This window comes from Capricornis sumatraensis, chromosome 1 (genome assembly GCF_032405125.1).
Source record: "Capricornis sumatraensis isolate serow.1 chromosome 1, serow.2, whole genome shotgun sequence".
Taxonomy (NCBI): Eukaryota; Metazoa; Chordata; class Mammalia; order Artiodactyla; family Bovidae; genus Capricornis; species Capricornis sumatraensis.
In genome coordinates, this window is record NC_091069.1 from 213,654,683 (window position 1) to 213,672,371 (window position 17,689).

General features: G+C 43.0%; 1 protein-coding gene across 8 annotated transcripts in view; it reads right to left on the minus strand.

Moving 5' to 3' along the window:
• Window positions 1–17,689, minus strand: part of SCHIP1 (schwannomin interacting protein 1) — a 151,547-nt gene that overhangs the window by 41,530 nt on the left and 92,328 nt on the right. For 3 of the 8 annotated variants that reach the window (XM_068986404.1, XM_068986410.1, XM_068986400.1), the window contains exon 1: window positions 9,567–9,644. The exons of the other annotated variants lie outside the window; for them this stretch is intronic. In XM_068986404.1, coding sequence (XP_068842505.1) covers window positions 9,567–9,644 — 78 coding nt within the window. Of the gene's footprint in view, window positions 1–9,566; window positions 9,645–17,689 lie in introns of those variants that run through there. 8 annotated transcript variants of the gene reach the window in all.

Genomic DNA, 17,689 nt, shown 5'->3' on the forward strand with positions numbered 1-17,689 from the left:
TAACTTTTCTTCCAAAGAGTAAGCGTCTTTTAATTTCATGGCTGCAGTCACCATCTGCAGTGATTTTGGAGCCCAAAAAAATAAAGTCTGACACTGTTTCTACTGTTTCCCCATCTACTTGCCATGAAGTGATGGGACCAGATGCCATGATCTTTGTTTTCTGAATGTTGAGCTTTAAGCCAACTTTTTCACTCTGCTCTTTCACTTTCATCAAGAGGCTTTTTAGTTCCTCTTCACTTTCTGCCATAAGGGTGGTGTCATCTGCATATCTGAGGTTATTGATATTTCTTCCAGCAATCTTGATTCCAGCTTGTGTTTCTTCCAGTCCAGCATTTCTCATGATGTACTCTCCATACAAGTTAAATAAGCAGGGTGACAATATACAGCCTTGACGAATTCCTTTTCCTATTTGGAACCAGTCTGTTGTTCCATGTCCAGTTCTAACTGTTGCTTCCTGACCTGCATACAGATTTCTCAAGAGGCAGGTCAGGTGGTCTGGTATTCCCATCTCTTTCAGAATTTTCCACAGTTTATTGTGATCCACACAGTCAAAGGCTTTGGCATAGTCAAGAAAGCAGAAATAGATGTTTTTCTGGAACTCTCTTGCTTTTTCCATGATCCAGCAGATGTTGGCAATTTGATCTCTGGTTCCTCTGCCTTTCCTCTCCTCATGGACTGTAGTCTGCCAGTATCCTCTGTCCATGGAATTAATTTTCCCAGGCAAGAATACTGGAGTGGGTTGCCATTTCCTCCTTGAAGGGATCTTCCCATCCCAGGGATTGAACTTGTGTCTCCCTGCACTGGCAGGCAGATTCTTTCCATCTCCAAATGTGGCCCATCCCAAGTTCTTTTCATACTTTCTTTGGGATGTGGCTGCACCCAGTCCTTACATACCTGTTACCCACACCCCTCCTCTGGTCCTGTCTTTGTCTCTTTCAGTTCTGTTCACCTTGCTTGTAGCGTCTGGTCACTGATGCAGGAGCTACCTAGTTTTCCACATGCTGATCTTATAAATTTATAAGCAGAAAATTGCACATTTCTAAACTTTATTTGACAAACTATTTTTGTGAGGGCAGCTGCAGGCCCACCAGGGTTCTCAGAAACACACAACATCCTGCGCCTAAGCCTATAGCCAGCTGGTGTTCAGGATACTGCCAGCAGCTGCTTCCTTCTGACCTCTCCACAGATGCTGGTCCCATGTAGCCAGAAAGCGCCTGACCCAGAGGAAGGGGTTCCTTAAACTCCCTAAAGCTGGAAGACACGTAAGGAAGCTTGGCTTAGAGAATCAGGGAGAACAGTTGATGCAAATGCTTAGAGAATCAGGGAGAACAGTTGATGCAAATGATTCAGCAGCACTTTGGGAACAAAGGCAGATGTGAGCTTAGGCGCAGTGACAACCTGAGTCTGGATGGGATTCAGTTATGGGGAAGGAAGTAGGGGAAAGGAAAGCATTTCTCCCTGGCTTCTTGTTTTCCATCTCTTTCCTGAGTTGATCTTCCCCTCCTCCCCAGCTCCATGGTTTCCTACTTCTACCTGTTCACTATGGGAACAGAAATGGCCTGTTATTATTGGATGTGCTTATTTTACCATGCTGTCTCAGTACAATTCACTATAAATCCTCTAAGATACCACTTCCAGCAGCCTCCTTCCTGCCTTGCTAAGGTTGTTAACTCTGTCAGGGCTTCTTATACCTCAAGGTGCATACCAATCACCTGGGGATGTACATTCTGATTTAGGGCCGGGCTGGAGAGCTTGCATTTCTTTTTCTTTTTTAAAATTGGGGTATAGTTGCTTTGGGCTTACCAGGTGGCACCAGTGGTAAAGAACCCGCCTGCCAATGCAGGAGATGTAAAAGATGTGGGTTTGATCCCTCGGTTGGGGAGATCCCCTGGAGGAGGAAGTGGTAATCCACTCCAGTATTCTTCCCTGGAGAATCTCATGGACAGAGGAGCCTGGTGGGCAACAATCCATAGGGTTGCAAAAAGTCAGACATAACTGAAGCGACTTAGCCCACATGCAAAGCTGCTTTACAATGTTGTGTTAGTTTCTGCTGTACAATGAAGTGAATCAGCTATATGCATAAATATATCCCCTCCCAACCCCCCCCTTCCATCCCACCCCTCTAGGTCACAGAGGTGAGCTCCCTGTGTATGTAGCTACTTCCTACCAGCTATCTCTTTTACACACGATAGTGTATATATATATATATCAACCCCCTTCTTGAGACCTTGCATATCTAACACGCTCCAGGAGTTGCGAGGAGTTAGGGGTCACGAAGAGTCAGACACAACTGAGCGACTTCCCTTTCACTTTTCACTTTCATGCACTGGAGAAGGAAATGGCAACCCACTCCAGTGTTCTTGCCTGGAGAATCCCAGGGATGGGGTCGCATAGAGTCGGACACGACTGAAGCGACTTAGCAGCAGCAGCAGCAGCAGTAGGCTCACAGAAGGTCCTCTCTCCCTCTCTAAGCTCAAGAAGCCTCCAGGCAGGAATGTTCTTTCTCCATCTTTCACCAAGGTGTCCCACATAAGTCTCAGGAAATGTCTGTTAAAGTGATGATATAAACATTTTCCACCAATGGGGAAAAGGAAAGCAATGTGCCATTGAGGATAAACCTCCTGAGAGCTGGCAGCTGCATTATTCTAGGAGCTGATGAATACCCTGGTCCCCCAAGGCCCAGGAAGAAACTTGGGCTGTAGGGACCTTGCTGTGAAGCCAGCATGCCAAATGGGGAATTGCATAGGTGGGTCCCAGCACAAGGTGGTCGTCTCTCTCTGTTCACAAGTTTCTTTAAATCAGTAGTGCTCAAATTTGATTATGCATGAGAATCACCTGGAGGGTTTGCAAAACCATACACTATTTCTCTGATTCAGAAGGTCTGGGGTGGGGTTGAGAAAGTGCATTCCTACAAGACCCGAGATGCTGCTGGCTCAAACACCTTGAGAACCACGGCTTTAAATACCTGAACCGATCAAGGAGCTACACAGGGCACAAAGCTGGTACTTCCTTAGTTGAGCACAGCTGTGTTCCCTGTGGACTGTCCAGATTCCAAACCCAGGTGCACTGCATTGGTAGCTGTCTGCTCTCTGCCGAGGCCTTGACAGGATGCCTGTTTTGAAGCAATTAATGTGCCCGTTGCTTCAGTGCAATCTATTGACTAGTGATATCTGGCATCATTGCTATTAGCAGCATCTACCAGGGAATGCAACTGGGATTCTGGAGCTCCCTGCAGAAAAGAACTCTTTCTTTAGGAGAATAATAGTGACTCTTATTTCTCTCCTTAAGAAAGGAACTTTTACTCTAAATTTATAGGCAGCATTCAAGTGCGAAGGAGTCTGAGACTTTTAAACATTAGGAACCAGAAGGGACAAACTATTTGTTAATTCTGAAAATTTTCTTTTAAACAAAAAATAACAAAACCCCCTAAATATTGATAGCATTTTCTAATTATTTTCTCACTGAAACAACTAAGGGTTTGTCACAAGATCAAAATATGAACACAGCATTCTGTAAGAATACAGGTTGTATGCTTTTGAATGGCAAGGGCAGAAATACTTGCTCTGGGCAGGTTATTTCAAGTTCTTGCATCTGATTTCACTCCCTGGGAAGGCCTTTACGATTCTTAGTGGGAATGTAAGTTAAATAACCAAGTATCTTCCCATTGTATCACTGAAATGAATATTAAATCTGGGTGCTTTTTTTCAGTTTGTCTTTCAGACATTTTCTATTTCAGACACTTACACTAAACAATCCAGAAAAGTTTCCTGAAGTGCTGTTGAAATCTCTTATCTTTGCATCCCTACACTGATCTGCCTAAACAAGTCCTCTGGACGAGATGTCAGGCCGAGCTGTTGAGCAATGTTGAGGCCTGGGTTTGGCTTGCTCAACATCAGTACTCAGGAGAGAGATGCCCTTGGATCAAGTCCAGGACGGGTATCCAAGCAGGGCCCAGGAGCCTCCTGACACCTATTTTACTTAAAAATTTGCCAACAGCAAAAGTGTTGGGATATCAGTCCAGACGATGGAGATTGTTTTCTTTTTTTTACTCTTGGTTAATCCTGAGGATGGTTTGGCCTATTTACTGCATTCCTTTTCCTCCAGCTGTTGGGAGTGGGTATCAACGAAAGAAGGCAGACTAAATGCTGGGTGCACCTTGAGCTCTCTCCTTTTCTCAAATGACTGCCTTCAGAGACTACTTTTAACAGGACAGTGTTATCTGGGACTCTATTTTTAACAGGCACCATCTTACAAGTCTGTAAAACCATCTCGGTCATTCGGTATCACTGTCAGAACACAACAGTTCAAAACACCACTGCAAGGTGATGAAACGGCCAAACTACACTACAATCAGCCACAAGAAGCTGGGTCCCCTACCTCCCATGTCAGGGTGGGCTGCCCATGTTGGGGGGGTTGAACACATGTGCATGACCAGGAAGGAGTGCAGGAGCCCGGAGCAGGGCAATCACAGCCAGGAAGACCCAAGTTAACCTCTTCACTGTGACACTTAATAGTGCAAGTTATGAAAACACTTTAAGCCCCAGTTTCTTTTTCTGGAAAAAAAAAAAAAGGATAAAGATACCTTATTTTTTAGGTTGTATTAAGGATGAAATAAAATACTATATAGAAAGTACTTGACCCAGTGTCTGACCCAGAGAGAAACTCATTAAATGGTCTAGTTGTTAATATTAAAGGGAGGGGTGGGTAAGTTGCTGAGAAGAGTGGAGAAAGGGATGAGCGAGATCCAGAAATGTCCAGAACAGACAGATCCATAAAGACAGAAAGTGGATTAATGATTGTGGGGGGTGGGTGGGTAGGAATTAGGAGTAATTACTACTGGGGACAGGCTTATTTTAGGAGGGGAGCTGATGAAAACATTCTGAATTAGATAGCAGTGGTTTGTAGAACCCTATGAATATAATGAAAACCATCAAAATGTACACTTGGAAATGCGAATCTTAAGGTATGTGAATTGTATCTCAGTTAATAAATAAACTGTACTCTCCCTCCCACAAACTGTGTGTGTGAGTCTTTTTTAAACTGAGACAAAATCCACATATCATATATCCAAAAAATTTATGGGTTCTGAAAGAACTCATTCCCTGATCACGCTGGCTCACCGAGGTGTACCAACCAGGTGATAAAACACAAAGAAGCCTGAACGAGGAGCCAAGAGGCTTCATATTTACAAGACCTAAAACCAATCCGGCCAATTTCTCCCTTGAAAGAAAAGGAGACTCTGGCCCAGAGAGTGGAAGAGACTGTTCCTGGGGGGTTGAGGTGGGGCCGCCAATGGTTCAGTAACTTAGCGGAGTTCCTCAAGCGCATTCAGCCTCACAGATAGGAAGACGTGAGGGTGCACAGAGGTCGACGGCTGCTTTTCCTCAGTAATTGCGTGGGGCGGGCAGAGCTCTCGTCTGGAATGGCAGCTGGCATTCTGTGTTCCTGTTTATTGCAGTTTATCTCAAGCAGTCATTTCCATTCACCTTTTTAAAAAAACATGAGGCGCAGCTGTGGCTTCACTTTAAATATTGTTCCTTCCAGCCTTTTAATTTTTTCACGGGCTCCTCCCTAATCTTTCACCATAATTGGATGCACCACACTGGAGACGGCACCCCGGAGAAACAAAGCCTGGCGAGCCGGCTTGCCCATCCTCCAACCACACACGGCTGCGGCTGCGGCTCCTTCTGCCAGGAGTAGCCTGGGGACAGAAAGCCAGGCCGGCTTCCCTGTGTTTGCCCTGCTCTGGCATGAAGTGGGAGCCAGCCCCCTGCTGTATTCCATGTTAAATTTTCCTGATTTCCCCACGCCTCCCCTCCACTGGTACAATCCGGATCTATCCCCCGCCCTGAGATGGCAATGGGCTGTGCCTTTTCTAGGTCCACACTGGCCATCTGAACGTCCCTCCAGGTGGCATCAATTTCAGAGCAGCCTATTTGTGTACCTCCCACGTGGACTGTAAGCTCCCGGAGGGAAAGCCCAACCTCCCTTCTATGATCCTGGCCTGAGCACAACGCCAGGGACCCAGGAGGGCTCTTGGTGAGTGACAGCTGAAGGAATCAGGACACTGACCTGTGTGCCTTTGTGTCTTGAAGACAATGGGCTGTGTGATCAAAGGGCCAGAGGCTGCTCAGAGCATGGACTGAACGTTCACACCTCAGATTCTGCCAAGGTGTAGGCTTTCCTTTCTAGATACTCAGCTACGTTTTCCGTTGAGTACAGTCTTACTACTGTTACTGAATAAACCAGAGGTCCTAAATGAAACATCTTTCTTACCAACAGGACCTTCCCCAAGGAAACGAAACAGATGCATTCTCTTTTCCTTCCTCTGCCTGGGTGGAATCTAATTTCAGTCGTTGTAAAATGACCTTTCCTCTGAAGGCTGTTTGCCTGACTTTAAAACAACCTTGTAAAATAATCCCTATACACAGGGCGGTATTTATTAGTGCAACTGGTATAGGAAATTCTATTGTACCCAGGCAGGGATATACCAATTTTCAAATTGTTTTGGACAACTGACCTCAGAATATAAGGAGGTGAAAGAAGTTACTAAAACTTTTGCTTTTGGTTATATTTTAAACAGCTTAGTTTTGAAAATACCTATTTGTGTACAGTCATTCCTCCACATCTACAGATTCTGCATCTGTGGATTCAACCAACCACAGATCAAAAATATTTGGATAAATACTTCCAGAAAGTCCCAAAAAGCAAAATGTGAATTTGCCATGCATCCAGTAGCTATTTGTATAGCATTTACATTGTATTTATAATTATTTATACAGCATTTACACTGTATTAGGTAGTAGTAAGCAGGCTTCCCTGATGGCTCAGTAGGTAAAGAATCTGCCTGCAAAGCAGAAGACACAGGAGACGTGGGTTCAATCTCTGGGTCAGGAAGATCCCCTGAAGGAGGAAATGCCAACCCACTCTAGTATTCCTGCCTGGGAAATCCCATGGACAGAGAAGTCAGGTGTGCTACAGTCCATGGGGTCACAGAGTCAGACATGACTGAGCACTCAGAGGTTAGAGGTGCTATAAGTAATCTGAAGATTATTTAAAGTATACAGGAGGATGTGTGTTACATGCAAATACCATGTCATGCTTGAGCATCCTGGGATTTTAGAATCTGTGGGGATCCTGAAACCAATCCCCTGTGGATACCAAAGGCCTAGTGTATACATTTCATACACACAAGATGGATTTTTACAGCAGTATATGTGTAATTATGGGGCTTCCCAGGTGGTGCTAGTACTAAAGACTCTGCCCGCCAATGCAGAAGACATAGAGACTCAGGTTCAATCCCTGGGTCAGGAAGATCCCCTAGAGGAGGGTGTGGCAACCCACTCCAGTATTCTTAGAGCTTGGAGAATCCCACGGACAGAGGAGTCTGGAGGGCTATGGTCCATAGGGTCTCAAAGAGTTGGCCACAACTGAAGTGACATAGCATGCATGTGTAATTATGAGTGGGATACGTGTATGTTAATGGCTTGGGTTCAAAAACATTTTACTGATAAATATGAGATCAAAAAAGCCTGCAGACCACAGCTTTATGGCATCTAAATATCTAAGTTTTCTACTTAGTAAACCAAACAGCAAAAAAAAAAAAAAAGAAAGAAAGAAAGAAAGAAAAAAAGTTAGGGGGGAAAAAACTTAGGAAGGTTCTAATTAGGAAAAGTGATTTTTATTTTGGGTAACTTTCTTATCTTTTGTGTTTTAAAGAAGGCCTATATCATCTGGTTTCACTAGACATTCTTAATGAAATGGTTAATAGTTTTTTTTTTTTTAAAGCATAATGAAGCCTTCATAGTTCCATGATATGTATACATTTGAAAGCACTTCGCCTGAGAAAGGTAGATAAAGCTAAAATGACTAGAGAATGACTCTCAGATTTAGGGTCCAGAACGACACATACTGATCTCTGGGTGTTTCCACATTTAGAAGTTTCATCTAGTAGTCTTCTATACTAACCTCTCAGATACAGTTTCTCCTAAAGTCACGCGTGGTGCGCTGCCGCCTTAGTGAGATAAAGGGTGATACAATGCAACTCTTTTTTGTTGTTGTAGAGGTGTTAAAGCTACTTGAGCATCTCATGTTTGACACTTCAGTCAGCACTGTTATCACGGAGCCCGCAGATCATGGTTCAGTCATTCCTGGCATCTGGGCTCTCTCTGTTTCTAAGCAGATAAAACTACAGTGGTCATTACTTTATTGTTACTGCAGTAGCAAATGGTACGTCTTTCATTTCTTCTAAGTGAAAACCAACCCACACTTTCCTTTTTCAGAAACGCTGTGACAAAGAAAATGTGACCAGTCCTTTGGCACTGAATGCAGAGGCAACATGAGACCTGTGTACTTGTTCTACTGGGCTGGGAAAGTGACTCTGACTTCTGAGCATCCCAAGTATCTTTTGCACACCCACTTCCGGCAGGAGGGGACATCAGAGAAGTGTCAGGGTTTCAGGACTCTGAGCATTTATCCTCTCGGGCCCTCATTTCCTTTTGGGGATCACAAAGGACAAAACCCACACAGAGCAACACTGTAGGTCATTTAAACCTCTTTTACAAATTTAAGTTTCAGTTTCTGAGAAAGAAAAGAAACTATTTGAACTGCCCTAAGAAATAAAGGATATACTTAGACAGCCCCCATACTCACACACAATTATGCATATAAGATCTAAACTGCCATATTTTACATTATTGTATATAAAGATCTATTAAGACAGACAGATCTTCTATCTCAATCTAGGGGGAAAAAAGTGACATATTTGATCAAATTAAAAATTTAGGAGCAAATTCTACTGTTTTAGGTCATCTGCTTCTGAGGGAAAGAGGTCTTTCTTTCTAGGCCCTGATTTTTCATACTGTGCTGTGTCGTGACCTACACTTGACTTACAGGAAATAATAAGGGGGAAGGACATAGTGTTTAGCCTTCTGTGGACAGACAAGTATATACTGGTAGTTTAATTTCATGACCTCACCCATATAACTAAAGCTATTTTTACTTGGGGCTGTTATTATGAAACTATTACCATATAAAACATACCAAAAATATATTTATTGACTTGCAAAAGAAAATGCAAGCAAAGAATTAGCAGATACTATACCAGTTTTTTTTTTTAAACCCCACACTTCTCTTAGTAAAACTTCATAGTTTTCATTGTTTAAAAAGATCAATCTGAAAAAAAAGGTCAAACTTAGAAAGATGGATTAAACATGCTAGTACTTATTTCTTGCAGGTGAACTGTCAACATGTCAATAATTTAAAAATTTATTCCTTTCATAAAAAGCCTAACTAGAAACTAAAAGCATAAGAAGTTTTCTTCAACTTCAGGAGAACAACATGTGTATTCTAGCTACTGCTATAATATATTAATGAATACAAGCTGAAAAAAGCAGAAAGAAGTACTCTCCCAACTTAATGCGTTCGATTCTGTGCATTGAGCTTTCTTGAATATATTATGGCAATGGCCACTGAGTGTGGGATCTGGACACTCCTCAAGGGTTATCATTCTCCCAGTTAGAAAAATGGTCTGATTGTTTACAAACAAAAGACCGCTCCCCCCTTACCTTTTTATAATTCTCCTCCGTATCCAATGGGGATTCTTGACTGATGATGTCATCCATTCCATCACTGTCCAAATTCATCCTTTTAACTCTTTACAATTAAGAAGTAAGATCCCATGAATCCTGATAGGCTGATGTGCCGTTGCCCAGGACCCTGGTTCCCGCTCATGCTGACATGGAGAGCCAGCTAAGAGTCTGTGTCCGGCTGTGTGTGACCTTGCCCCCTTCTGTCCCAAAGACACCGCCCCAGCCGGCCTCCCTGGTCTGTTCCGTGCTCCGGCACAGGGGCAGCTGCCGTTCTCTAAGGCTTACTCTGCCCTGACACTTGGCTGGTTAAGAGTCCAGCCTTTCCACATCTGCTGTCACCTTCTTCCCCCGAGCGATCCTGCCTGGATGCCTCTCCCCAGCACCTTCTCTACCCTCAATCCAGGAAAAGCCAATTTAACCCCTGAACTTCCCGCTTCAGGGCTGAGTGTGGACAAGAGTTCTGGAGGAGGCCAGCAATCTTATTCTGAACTAGGGATAGTGTGTACGGGATAAAAATAGATGCAAAGCCCTGCCTCGCAGACTTCACTGGCGAGTTAAAAGCCGGGTGCTGCATGACAAAACCAAACAGTATAATTTAAAAGTTAACCTGTAAGACAGATGTTTGCCTTTTCCCCCTTGCCTTTTTCCTATAACCAATCATTTCTTCAAATCAAATGTGAAAGTCTCATCTTCAGGGAGAAACCACAGCACAAGAATGAAATTCTTCTCCAACACAGACAGGGACCCCTCTGCCCATGGAATCGTTGCTTTGTTCTAGTAATATAGGCAGGAGAAAAAAGATCCATCAACTTTTCTCTAAGAGCCGGTGGCGGGCTTTCACAAAAGAGGACGTTCCTTGCTGCTGCTCTTTCTACCCTTTTCCCATGGCTTTTGGCTTTGTTTACTGGCTTTACGTACAGAGAAGGAAAAGGCCCACAGCTGCAGGATGTTTTGATGCAAGAAGCAGGCAAACAAGTGCGCACACAAACACACGCTCCTTGTTATCAAGTTACTCCGGCCATAAACTAAAATATATACGCGGTATTGTTTTGAAAGTTACTGTGTGCAGGAGAAACAGGTCAAAGAAGAATTCAAGGGCCAAGGCTCCATTTAGCAGCATAATCTTACAGTCTGACAGGCTTAGACAGGAAGCAGTAATTGTACCAGTCAATAGGTTTTCTAACGTGAATGCTTGACCAGCTTCAACGCTGTTAAGAACAGAGTTCTAGGGCAAAATGCTGTTCAAGATAGCTTTTGGCATCTGGACCTCTGCTGACATGCTCACATCACTTTAGTATTTTCTCTCCACAAATTAAAAAAATAAAATTAATTTGTGGAAGACTTGTAGGATAAAGTTGTCTGAATGTGGTTTTCTGTAGCACTATTTCCATAAAGCAAATACTTTCCTCTACAGCCCCTAACTCAAATCCAAACCCCTGCTTAACTCTACCCTCATCCCCCACCCCAGGTCCTGAGACTGTCTTGCGCCTTTGTCAGACAGTCTGATGGAGTTGTGTCTCCCAAGCCACACTTGTCTTTGGGCAGGCCTTCTCCCTAGCAGAGATCTCCCCTGTCTTAACTCTCCTCCAGACCCCAGGACCCTTGCTCTGGACAGGGGTCCCACCGCCTGCATGCAAGAAGCCCAGTACACCCTCCAGGCCTGAGAGGTCATACTGGTCACTGAGTGCTGCCATATGGTGGGTGTTCCCAAAGCCAAAGAATTTTCCAGAGGTAAGGCTTTGGGGTTAAAATAAAAGATGCTCGACTTTGAAGGACCCTCTGCATACTAAACTCTGCCAAAGGAGGCTAGGTAAAATGAAAGAAGCACACATCTTATTACATGCTATATATTAACACGCTTCCCAGATGGCGCTAGTGCTAAAGAACCCGCTTGCCAATACGGGAGACATAAGGGATGTGGGTTCGATCCCTGGGTTGGGAAGGTCCCCCAGAGAAGGGAATGGCTACCCACTCTAGCATTCTTGCCTGGAGAATCCCATGGACAGAGGGGCCCGGTGGGCTACAGTCCAGGGAGTCGCAGAGTCAGACATGACTGAAGCAACTTAGCACACATGGCATGCCCTTTATTGGGGGTTGCTACAGGCTAGGTACTTTACAGGTGCCTCTTACATTTGTCTTCAGTCCTCGCAGGAACCCTCTGAGGTAGATATTATCATCAAACTGCGTTTCACAGTGGAGTGAGAAACCAGTGAGGCCAGTGACTTCACTTTCACTTTTCACTTTCATGCATTGGAGAAGGAAATGGCAACCCACTCCAGCGCTCTTGCCTGGGGAATCCCAGGGACGGCGGAGCCTGGTGGGCTGCCGTCTATGGGGTCGCACAGAGTCAGACATGACTGACATGACGCAGCAGCAGCAGCAGCAGCAGCAGCAGCAGCAGCAGTGTGGCAGCTTGCTCACGGTCAGGCCAGAATTTGAAACACAGAATTTGCTTCTGTGGCCCATATTCTAAATGGGTGTGGAGACTGCCTCCTAATGGCTGCCCCCTAAGAAACAACGGTACCCAACAATAATCAAACGTAGCTTTTAAAAATGATATCACATGCTGACACTATTTTCTAAATCACGTATCTGTAACATTCAGCACGTGTCACTGCTGTGCCCTGATGATCAGACCTGAAGGAATGAAATAAAAACTCCTTCATCAATAGTTGTGACTTGACACACTGTACAGGGAACTTTCCTTTCAGGTTTACCCTACTGCTTTTAGACTGATCATGGCTTTTCTCTAACACCGTTAGTTTCAAGCCTTTCTCTAAGAGGGCAGAACTTTGTGTTATTCATCTTGTTTTTCCCACAGCATCTAGACACCACCTCCCACATGTTAAGTGGACGATGAATAGCTGTTGAATAGATGCATGCACAGAGGAGAAAGGTTTGGGCTGCTTACAATGATTCCTTGGAATGCTGTCCATGGAGGAAATAGTTTATATGAGTGCTTTTCAACTGAAATCTTTTTTGGAAACCACATACATTTAAGAGGTAAGTAAACATGGGTCTGCTCAGGTTGAAGGAGGGGGCCTACCATGAATTTCAGTGATTTCAGCCTCTTACCTAGGTTAGCATCTAGCCCATTTAGCTATCTATAATCAAGAGCTAACATGCATGTGATTATAAAAATTTATTTATTTATTTGGCTGTGCCACGCAACTTGGGGGATCTTAGTTCCCTGACCAGGGATTGAACCCAGGCCATGGCAGTGAAAGTTCTGAGTCCTAACCATGGGACCACCAGGGAATTCCCAATAAAAATTTAGATATTACAAGACTTAGTAAAGTACATAAAACTATACATCTAATTATTATCTTTTGACTTTAATTTTAACATGCATGCACACATGCTAAGTTGTTTCAGTCATGTTCCACTCTATGACCCCATAGACTATAGCTGGCTAGGCTCCTCTCTTCATAGGATTCTCCAGGCAAGAATACTGGAGTGGGTTGCCATGCCCTTCTTCAGGTTTTAACAAGGTGGCCTTAAATATACAGTTAAAAGGACTGAACTCTCAATATTAACTATGTATATGTATAAATATATTCAAATTAATTTATATGCACCAATAATATATTGACCACATACATATATGTGTGTATATATATATATATATATGCATATACATTTATCGGAGAAGCCAATGGTACCCCACTCCAGTACTCTTGCCTGGAAAATCCCATGGATGGAGGAGCCTGGTGGGCTGCAGTCCATGGGGTCGCTGGGAGTTGGACACGACTGAGCGACTTCATTTTCACTTTTCACTTTCATGCATTGGAGAAGGAAATGGCAACCCGCTCCAGTGTTCTTGCCTGGAGAATCCCAGGGACAGGGGAGCCTGTTGGGCTGCCGTCTATGGGGTCACACAGAGTTGGACACGACTGAAGCAACTTAGCAGTACATTTATAATCGATTACCTTTGGAGAAGGGCATCTCAAAATCCAAGATGAAAATTTCCCAGCTATACAACAGGAACAAGGGTTAGTCCCAAGAAAGTAATAAAAACCATTCTCCTCCTCTACCCCCTATATCTTTTCTTGGCAAAAGTGACCCTCTACTAAGTACTATACAGAGACAAGTGATAAAACTCCTTCTTTTAAAAGTTGGTCTCCAGTGGTGATGAATGTATTTTGCGCCCTCCCTAAGTGAGTGCTCAGGACACAGGCTCGTAGCCTAGACCCATTCCAGAAGGAGCTGTGTCATTACTATCTGGATGGCTTGTGCCCGCTTAAAATATATCCTATCTTCATGTCACATGGACTGATCTTTGGTGCTTTCTAGAGCTTTGCTCTGTGTCCTCTAGCCACAGCATCCACATCACCTAGGAGCGGACAGGAAATGCAAACCCTCAGTTCCCACCCCAGACCTACTGAATCAAAACCTGCAGTCTTACAAGAGCTCTAAGATTTTTATTTTTATTTTTATTTTTTTATATTTTTCTTTTTTTTTTTAATTTTAAAATCTTTAATTCTTACATGTGTTCCCAAACATGAACCCCCCTCCCACCTCCCTCCCCATAACATCTCAGTGGGTCATCCCCATGCACCAACCCCAAGCATGCTGTATCCTGCGTCAGATATAGACTGGCGATTCAATTCTTACATGATAGTATACATGATAGAATGCCATTCTCCAAAATCATCCCACCCTCTCCCTCTCCCTCTGAGTCCAAAAGTCCGTTATTCACAGCTGTGTCTTTTTTCCTGTCTTGCATACAGGGTCGTCATTGCCATCTTTCTAAATTCCATATATATGTGTTAGTATACTGTATTGGTCTTTTTCTTTCTGGCTTACTTCACTCTGTATAATCGGCTCCAGTTTCATCCATCTCATCAGAACTGATTCAAATGAATTCTTTTTAATGGCTGAGTAATACTCCATTGTGTATATGTACCACAGCTTTCTTATCCATTCATCTGCTGATGGACATCTAGGTTGTTTCCATGTCCTGGCTATTATAAACAGTGCTGCGATGAACATTGGGGTACATGTGTCTCTTTCAATTCTGGTTTCCTCGGTATGTATGCCCAGCAGTGGGATTGCTGGATCATAAGGTAGTTCTATTTGCAATTTTTTAAGGAATCTCCACACTGTTCTCCATAGTGAGCTCTAAGATTTTTGAGGGTACTTTACATTTCAGAAGCACAGCTCGAGACCTTGAAAAAATTCAGTATAAGCCATTATCTTATTTTCGATCATATTTCTAGGCTTGGTGGTAAGACACTGACTTTACATGCTTGGGATCAACACTGTAATTGATTTCACTTCCAACTGGTTCAAACGAATACAGGAAATGAAAAAACAAAATACCACCTTAGAACACTTGAACTGAACTTAATGTTTGGTGGTTTTGTAGCAGCCATGCACAAACAAGAGAACAGTCAGTCATGTCCTTACAGAGAATTTTTCCTGGTTTCTTCTTTACCAGGCTTCCCTGGTGGCTCAGACAGTAAAGAATCTGCCTGCCATGCAGGAGACCTGGGTTCGATCCCTGGGTCAGGAAGTTATCCTGGAGAAGGGAATGACTACCCACTCCAGTGTTCTTGCCTGGTGAATCCCATGAATAGTGGAGCCTGGACATGACTGAATGACTGAATCTTTCATTTCCTCTACTGCTGCCCTCTCTAAAATGAACTCTGCCTGCAAAACATGGGGCCAGATACTAATGCTTCCTCTTAGAAAATGTACACAGAGCCACTTACAATCCCTGAGGTTGAAAGGGCCTCTGCTTACCCCCCTTGCCCTGAAATTCAAGGACCAGAATGGAGAGCTTAGGTTTCCTGTCAAGCCATAATTTGAACTGTGAGGCACATTGGTCACGTGAGCTAATGCTTTTAAATGATCATTATCGGCCACTGGTGGAAATTATTGACTCTGAGAACACAGACCGCATTACTGGGAAATCACTTATGCCCTGTCAAAAGATCTTCCTATTCTTATTAATGGAAACTCTTATTTCATCCTGATTAACCCTTTAGCTTTCCACCGCCTCTCCTTCAGCCTTAGCCTCCAAATTCCATGTGCTACACAAACCGACACTGATTTATAATCTTTTAAAATTATTTTTTTTCTTCTGTGCAGTATTTATCTAAATTTGCTTTGCTTTTCAATTAAGGTATTCTGATAGCTAGATAAACCATGAAAATCTGCATATTGTTTTGCAGAGGACTTTTCACTGTAGATTTAAAATGTTAAACTAATGGCATTGGGAGTGTGCAGTGGAGGAGGTTAAAACGTTGGAAGGGACAGAGTGTCAATCATTTATCCATATCAGAAAAAGTGAGGACAACAGGCATCAAGCTTTCCACCTATCTGAAGACCTGAGTACGAGAAACACCAACTATGGTCACTTGGCTGGCAATGGCGCAGCTTCAGAGGGGGACCGTTGTTAATGCCCTCATTATGTTTTTCTGTGCTCTTAGCATTCTTTCCCCCTTAATGGCTCTCCTACGCTGATTGTCACTAGGCCTTTGGATGACTGTTTTCTTCTGAATTTGAGCAATTTTGTCAAAGTCCTTTCTATTTCAGGAAGCTTGGTAATTTCTGATGCTTCCACACAGTGCTCAGGGGAATACTAAGTACACCAAGATTTCACATTTTCCCTTGGTACAGAGAATATAAATAAATAATGGAATACGATGCTATTAATCCTGAGCTTCTGCATGTGAAGTCTTAGTTACCCAAGACTGTGTGTGTGTGCATGTGCGTGCATGCACGTGTGTTTGTGTGTGCGTGTGAAGGTGAGGTCTCTGCTCTCCATGCAAGCACTGACATGTATCATAGCAATGTGCCCATTTCCTTCCAATCCCCCACCACCACTCTCTTTCCAAGAGAAAATACTAGACTTTTGGCTTAAAATATGCATTGCACATTTATTTCTTAAAATCATTTGATGTCTAAATCATGATGTTTGAGGCTCCCAGTGCTACTTTAAATAGGAATGATGTGCTTGTACTAAATTTCTGTTTCAGATCAGGCCCATACTGAAACCCTGTTAAAATGATTTTTTCCCCACCCATCTGGGTACTTATCACTGTGCTCCTTTTGTGGTAAAACATATACATTATATTTTCAGATATATGGCCTAAAAACAAGTGCAGATGAATTTATATCCAGAACTATTTTCTTAATTTTTAAGGTGAGAAACATGTCATTCCCTCCTCAGACAAACACACTGTATCTCAACAAGGCAAAATACAACTGTACCCCTAGCCAGGCAAAACAATGAAGACAAAGTATTCCTCAACACTCCAGGGAAAAAAATTCTCCAATCAAATAAAAATCTATACAACAAGACATAAAAATAACTTTATTGAACTTTTATTTTACTCATTTATTTTTCATTGAACTTATATTTTAAAAGCCTGTTTCAAACAGTGCACTAAATGCTTTGAAATTCCCCTTTCTATTAGGACAGTATATATTTTTTTTTCCCTGCTGTGGATGAAACTAGGCTTAAATTGAGTGGAATCTTAAATAAAGTCAAATTTGATACCTTGTTTTCTCATTCACAGGAAGAGGGGACTGGAAAATGAGCCCTCTCTTGGCCTGGCGCCAACGGGGACAGACTATATTTCCTTTCTTTTGTTAACCAGTAAATAACCCACTAGAGAGACTTCCTTGGCAGTCCCGTGGTAAAGACTCTACGTTTCTAATCCTGGGGCCGAGGTTTCCATCCTTGGTCAAGTAACTAAGATCCCACATGCCATGCACGGAGGCAAAAAAAAAAAACAAACCCACTAGAATCGGCCTGAAGGTCTGTTTACTACTTTCTCCCAGCAAGAGCTTCTTAGGATATCTTGATGTACTACTTAAATTGATATACTCCCTAGTTTTATCATTTGAGACCAATATAGGACACCTTTCATTCTAGGTGATGGGTACAATACTTCAATTGGGGTGAAACATCTTGCCCAAGGAATATTTGGTGTTTCAGGAGGCAGTAAAATGATCCCTCTATATGGTAAGATTTATGAAAACTTTGCAAAATTCAGTGTATTAAGAAAGGTGTCTTGAGGATGACTACTAGCTTCCACTGACCACTAGTGTTTTGAAGAAGTGCTTGGGACAGACCACGAGGTTCACCT